The sequence below is a fragment of the Gambusia affinis genome, linkage group LG05 (genome assembly GCF_019740435.1).
Source record: "Gambusia affinis linkage group LG05, SWU_Gaff_1.0, whole genome shotgun sequence".
Classification (NCBI taxonomy): Eukaryota; Metazoa; Chordata; class Actinopteri; order Cyprinodontiformes; family Poeciliidae; genus Gambusia; species Gambusia affinis.
The window spans coordinates 16811343-16817942 of NC_057872.1; the positions used below are offsets into that span (position 1 = coordinate 16811343).

The following is a 6600-nucleotide window of genomic DNA, read 5'->3' on the forward strand; positions in this document are numbered from 1 at the left end:
CTGTTTTGGTGAACGTTTCAGCATCAATGCGCGCTCTAAAATGGTCTAAAAAGGACAGGTAGACATAGAAGGTGAATTTCACTCTCTGTTCTCCAATTTTAAAGCTTTTATTGTCTTTGCACAATTTGTTTTACACATAGAAAATATCCAGACTACGACTGAGTGAAATCTGTTCAAATCATTTAGTATAACAACAGTGGTTCATACACAGTTCATCAAATACTGGTGGAGTAATAATTGCACCATCAAGTATTACCCAAAATAAACAGTGACACAGAAATAACATGTCGGCATCAATAGACATGCATGTATGGATGGCAGAAATTGGTAGATAAGTTCAAAATGAAATTTTTGACTGGCCCACATTTTGGAGTGGCCCAGTCAAAGTTCAGGCTTGAACTGGAATTTGAACCTGTGGGAAGAGGATGAGGTGGCCAGCAGTAACAAGAAGGGTTAATTACCTGTAATGCCAATGAAGATTTTTCCATTGATTATGGAAATCAGTGTAAATAATTTTTGACATGATTTATTTTTTTAAATTAATATGTAAACATTGTTTTGTTTTTTCAAAGCTGATACCCCCTATGCATTATTTTATTGCCTTGTGAGATATATCTGTCTAACTTCACCTCATAAAAGCACTTGTTGGTGGAAAGAAAACAATATGAAATTTAAATCTGCCAGATGTGGGTAATTTTCTGCTTAACTGAATTTAAAACTATGAATACGATGACATTTAAGGAAGGATAATACATTAAGAAAACTAGAACTTTTCAGTTTTAATCATTTCAATAACATGACCAAAAAATATGCTGTAAAATAAACAACAAGATACACTTTCACTCAACATTGGATGTTTCTTACAACTCATAAAAGTTGCATTTTCTGGATCACGACCTGAGATCACATTTGTTTCAGTTTTTAAACTATTAAAATCAATTTCAACAATTTAGGAATATCGTTTTCAGCATGACTGTTGTTAAGCTTAGTGTGACATTTCCAGGAAAAAAGAAAGATCTGATACCCGGAAAAGATTTATGTATCCGCCAGTCTGGTTTATTAAAACAAACATTCAGACTATTTACCGTACATGTGTTTATAGTTGAAGGAGTCCTTATCAGGCTGGTGTGAAGGTTTTTAATACCATTATCCAAAGTGGGTTTCTCAATACTAAAACTATCAATAAATAACATAGGCAATACAAACAAATGTATTTAAAAGAAAATGTTGCATGGAAATGTGCAAGGGAATTAGAAAGAGGAAAGCAGGTAGTGTTGGAGTAAAGGTGGTAGAGGCAGTTTGTCCACTTGGTTCTGCCTTTGTTGCCCTAAATTCTGCAGAATTGATAGTCCACACAGAGCCTTCAGGGCGGGAGGATCACCTGCAAATGCAGTAGAAACAAATATGTCAGTATCTAAACTTGGTTTATCAAGACAATTCATGTGTTGGACCCTTACGTGTAGTTCCATTCAGATAGCGCAATTCAATCCGTGCTCCTCCTCTCACGCTGCTTACTGCTGGGAACAGTTCCACTCCAGGAGGAAGGTCCCTGAATGCAACACCCAGGAAGGTGCCATGGACAGCAAACCCCAGAGTCCCCGCATCAGCATCCAGGACCAGCTGGACGCGTTCAGGAATAAGGAGAGGTCCGTCTTTCTCTTTGCTGTGCAGTGAGTTTGAGGATTTCAGTCTAAGAGACCCCCTCCTTTCACACGGAAAGCACGCCAGAATTTCTCCACCATGCCAGAGCTGATTGGTTTGTAGTTCCCATCCCCATGACAGCGAATCTCCACCCACCAGAACTTTATAACCCGAGTCTTGCAGAGGAAAGTCCTGCCTCGAAATTCCTATGACTGCATGACTTCCTCTGTGCTCAGGGTTCCAAGTTACCTCCCACACATGGAGCCCACTCTCCACCCCCACCTCGGCCCTGACCCCATCGCTGCTGAGCTCGGCAGGTGCGCGTGTCACTTCCTGCTTGCACTGAGAGAGCTGGAAATGAGGAGAGTGGTGCTGCGAGCTCCAGCGTGAGCGTCTGTCTCCTGGAGACACTGCAGAGGAGCTCAGGATGAGGGAGACTCTGGACGAGGTTGGGACGCCCAGCGGAGGGAAAGCTGACGAGGAAGAGGGGACGCCGTCAGCTGCTGGGCCGTTCAGCCAGGCGGACAGGATGAGACCCATTAGGATGAAGATGAATCTGTGTCAAAGACGAACTGTGGAGGAAACAGAAAAACAAACGCGCTTGTTAAAAAGAAACAGGGTAAGGCCAAGATATTTGACCATGAGTTAAAATTAACATGTAGGTCAGCAACTGGTGATAAAAGTTACAAATAAACACAGACATGGACAACAAAGATAGTCTAACAAGCCTTGAAATAAACACGACTTTCTATTTATTGCCTCTGGTATGAGCACATTTATTTAGCATGGGAAATAAAATCCATCAGTCCTCAAAAATAAAAAAAAACACTCAATGATAGGGCAATGATTGGCAGCCCTCTTATTAGTAAGACAGCACTTAGTATGCTTAACATGTGGTGGAAAAACAGAAATAAAGGTCCTGGCAACATTTATCCAGGGCAGCTTTGGGTTAATGCAGTAGTGGTGGGGTGTCGTTTGATCAGTTCCTCTCTGAATTAGTTTTGTGTTGTTTACATGTATCAGTAATAAATTGTCGTGTTGAGTAAGTGCACCTTGTTTGCTGTTAATTTTAGCACGCCTCGGCTGAGGGGATTTCCAGGATTTTGATTGGTTTTTAGGAACTACAGCACAACATTCCTCCACAAGATCCTGACTCAGCGTAATGGCAAATAATTGAAAGAAATAGTTCACTGTGTCACATTATATTCAGATTTTTCCCAGGAAAAAGGAACTCCTGAATTACTAATAGTAAGTTGCAAGAAATCAAATCAATTTAGAAGTAACGTTTAAGCTATAAATATTTGGTTACATTTAATTTTTAAAGGTATGGGCAACCGCCCAGAGTGGCATCTTATGGGGGGGCGACTTAAGTGCGCACCTCCCTCTACTCCTAATGCCCCCAACTCTTAAGTCCCCCCAGTCAACAACTTTGTTGCAGGGTGGAGGGGGGAGTCAGAGAGGCTAGGACCGCCTCTGAATTCATGGGGTAAAAAGTTACATTTTCCAAAATACAGCAAAATTAAGCTTTTGTGATTGAAAATTTATTTCCAGGCTTTTTGCACATATTTACCAGTGAGACCAAAACATTTGTCTGCAACAATAGATCAAATCCGGGCAAAATATAATCGATGTCTCTGGATGTACTACATTAGATTAATTGAGTGATGGAAGTATTCCTGCTTTTAGAGGATTTATAAATGTATTAATCTCTGTCAGATCCCTATACCGAATCAGAATGAAATAGTTCACCTTTCACTTCACACCGTCTTCCTTCAGACGGTATCAACTAAATTTTGATGAAACAGTAATTTGTGATAAATTAAAAACACAAGTAATTTAAAGATACTGCTTCTCTAGCTGGCTCAGAGTATTTCATCTGTAGGTAAAACAAACAATATCCCTTGGATGAAATAAGAAGTTGAGTCTTACCAGTTGGTTTGGGTCCTACCCTCTGTCTGGACTGTAGTGCAGAGCTCTGTGTCTCTGCTTTATAGACATCTCTTATCAAACATCCTGCGGGTCTTATCGCTGCCCGGTGAGGTACCACCCCCGTCTGACCTGGTTTTTGGTATCGACCTCCGGGACAGGAACAGCACAGTCCATCACTTGGGTCTGACGCCATCCTCTTAGAGACAAGGACGAGAGATCCGTGACGTGTTTGTAAATAAATGAGACGGATGCTGAACGAAACGACCTACCGTACATCCTCATCACTTTGCCTGCATCGATCAGATTCAGCCACACGCTGCTTTTTCCTTCCCTAGCGGGTTCTGTAATGGATGTAAACATAAATGGCGAAACACAGGAATAAAATCACACTCGGGCTTTTGATTAACAAGAAGAGAAAAATGAAATAAAATCCAAAGCGGCTCATTATTTTGGAGCATAAAGGCGGCGATGGCGCAGGCAGGGAGGTTGTTAAGCCCTGCGTAGAGTCTTACAGGCGAATGTTTCCTTCTAGTTACTGATCAGACTTTAGGGTTTAATTTGTCAGTCATTCAGAACAACTTATATAAAAGGCGCATTTAGCTGTGAAACTTTGTATGACACGTTGAAAATGCTGTTTTTATAATCTAATATCTGGGGCTTTGTACCAATTTCTGTACTTAATTTTTGGGATGGATTGTTTATGTAATGTCTTGGAGACGCCTCTAGGGAGAGCTGAAGTTATTATTTAGAACTCAAACAGTAGATACGTCAAGTTGTGACAGTTGTTTCAGTTTTAATATGAATTATTTAGCAAATAGCAATGATTGACAGGTAAAGTTTAGTATGATGTATGTTTCACCACAGAGCACCAATCTCTCCAGCTTTGGCTGTAAATTCAGAGGTTTATCAGGTCTGGTGTACCGATTTTCTTCTGAAAGATTCCTCAGCAAATTTCACATAAATTATAACAGATTCTTCTTCTCTTAGCATGAAATTTATGTTTGAAGTGTGTACTTTAATTTGCCCAAGACAAAAGTAGAAGAGAATGTAGATAAACACATTCTGACATCTGCTGCTGTGTGTATTTATACGCTTTGTAGACAGCTCTTATCAAGCAGAGGGTTAAACTAAAGGAAAATACTCAAAAACTGAAAAAGAAATTCACTAATAAAACTTGATTAAATGTTACATAAAGGTAAAAACTAAATTTTAATGTATTTTTTCTGCTAATTATCACATTTATTTTATAGTTATCAGGAATGCACATAAAATGAGTTGTACAAGTCATCTTGTTCTAACATTCATATAAAAATACACACATTTCTATAGATTTTGAGCAGTTTGCTTGCAGCTTACATAATAATAAAAAATATAATGATACGAGTAATACCGTACATTTCAAATGCATTCAAGCAGGAGCTTTGAGCAGATCTTTTACACAGTCATGGAAAAGTCTATAATTTGATCTTGACTCGATAGGTATGCCAAAAACACCATCAAACTCATACTGTATGTCGGTGCCGCCATCATCACAGCAGACCACAAAATAGGACATTTCATGGGGATCTGAAAAACAATACAGTGGAATTTAAAATTCAAAAAAACATTTAGCTTTTAGTTTAACAAAAAACACCAAATGGTTCTTACTTTGAGAGAAGACAGAATAGGAATTGGGAATGAAAACAAGCAGAGCAGAGCGCTTCATGCTTGACCTGCAGCTTGTAGATGGAAATAGTCTGTCGGGTGGATGGCACGCCTTTGTAGCCGCTGCCAACACTGGATTTTACAGTGAAACACGTGACCAATGTGGTGGAAAGTTTTGACTATAAGTGTAGAACATTATGACTTTAATAATCTGAAGGCAGTGTAATTTCATGATGTTATATTTTGTCAGAGGGAAATTTGTCTTACCCAACATGCTGAAGTTTTCCCCAGAGAAATTTTCTTCAATAGATCCAAATAGCCTCAAATAGTTTTCTTGGTTATTTTTTTCCCTTCTACTGATTCAATAAAAGAGGTGCGTTATCTGTTTACCGACAGAGCTTTTACTCTGACCTGCTTATGAGCATATCATCTCATAAATACGGTAATACTAAACCTGACAGTAATTTTCACTTAACCATGGTTGGCAACTATTTTTTTCTACAACACCACAATAGTTTAAAAAAATACTGACAATAAAATACTGCAATAACTTGCATCAACAATATGGTTGACTGGTTTTAAGGCATTCTGTGACCTTTTAATTTAAAATAGTTTAGCTTTTGTACCTGCCAAGAAGCACAGTGTGAGAAAATCTGCGCTACATTTGTGTTGAAATCTGTGTTTCTGATTTTGTCATATTTTTATTCCATAAGTCTTGCCATATTTAATTTATTTCTCTGTGCTCATTATGCAAGACATTCCTTTGCTTTTAGTTTCTTAGTTTATTCTTGTGTTTGTTCCTTGGACATTCAAATTTATTCTTTTAGATTATTGCCAGGCCTTTTCATTTTAGTTGTAGGTCTTTTGAGTTCTTCTTGTATTGGTTAGTTTCCCTGCTTTCATTCTGCCACTGCTGTGCCTCTGATTAGCTCATTTGGTTCCTTTTATCATTTTCTACTTCTGCTTCAGTATTTGTTGTGTCTTTACTGCTTTCCTTCAGTCTTACCCTCTCTAAGCTCCTTGTCCTATTTATCTTGTTCATAACCTGTAGGTCTTCTTCTTTTATTATACAATAAAACCTAATATTCTTCAGCTGCATAAAAGATATTCCAGCTTACCAGAGAAATGCACGTCTATCAGGTAGACCTACGCTTCAGGAGATAATTAAGAATAGTTTATAATCTTGTTGGTCTAATTCAGCTTAGTGGGCCATTTTGACCTAAACTGTTTGATTGACAACAAACCAAACTGGTTCTCTACATTTTAGTAACAATAGAAAAGCAGAGCTGAGAGGTGAGCAAACAACATTCCTTTGTCATAACAGTGAAGGTGTACAAGTAGTTCATAATTAAGTGCTAGGTGAGGCTATTCAGAGTATCAAGATAA

At 38.5% G+C, this 6600-nt stretch overlaps 1 protein-coding gene across 2 annotated transcripts; it reads right to left on the reverse strand.

Annotated features, from left to right (window-relative positions):
• Positions 1 to 86: 86 nt before the first annotated feature.
• On the reverse strand, positions 87 to 6171 carry si:ch1073-228j22.2 (SPRY domain-containing SOCS box protein 2). Of its 2 annotated transcripts, XM_044117382.1 has the most exons (6): positions 5218 to 6171; positions 4966 to 5136; positions 3840 to 3911; positions 3571 to 3766; positions 1458 to 2213; positions 87 to 1381 (listed from the first exon to the last, which is right to left on the reverse strand). In XM_044117382.1, the coding sequence occupies exons 5-6, from the start codon at positions 2179 to 2181 to the stop codon at positions 1251 to 1253; spliced, it is 855 nt and encodes a 284-aa protein (XP_043973317.1). In that variant the 5' UTR covers positions 2182 to 2213; positions 3571 to 3766; positions 3840 to 3911; positions 4966 to 5136; positions 5218 to 6171; the 3' UTR covers positions 87 to 1250. The 2 variants fall into 2 exon arrangements, with proteins under 2 accessions (XP_043973317.1, XP_043973318.1); XM_044117383.1 differs by having other exon boundaries at positions 94 to 1381; positions 3571 to 3911.
• Between the last annotated feature and the right edge of the window lie 429 nt (positions 6172 to 6600).

Excerpts from the sequence above, each read along its gene's own strand:
- si:ch1073-228j22.2 (XM_044117382.1), bottom strand. The coding sequence starts at position 2,181 with ATGGGTCTCATCCTGTCCGCCTGGCTGAACGGCCCAGCAGCTGACGGC. Across the intron at positions 1,382-1,457 it reads CTATCTGAATGGAACTACAC|GTGATCCTCCCGCCCTGAAG; the intron begins GTAAGGGTCCAA and ends CTGCATTTGCAG.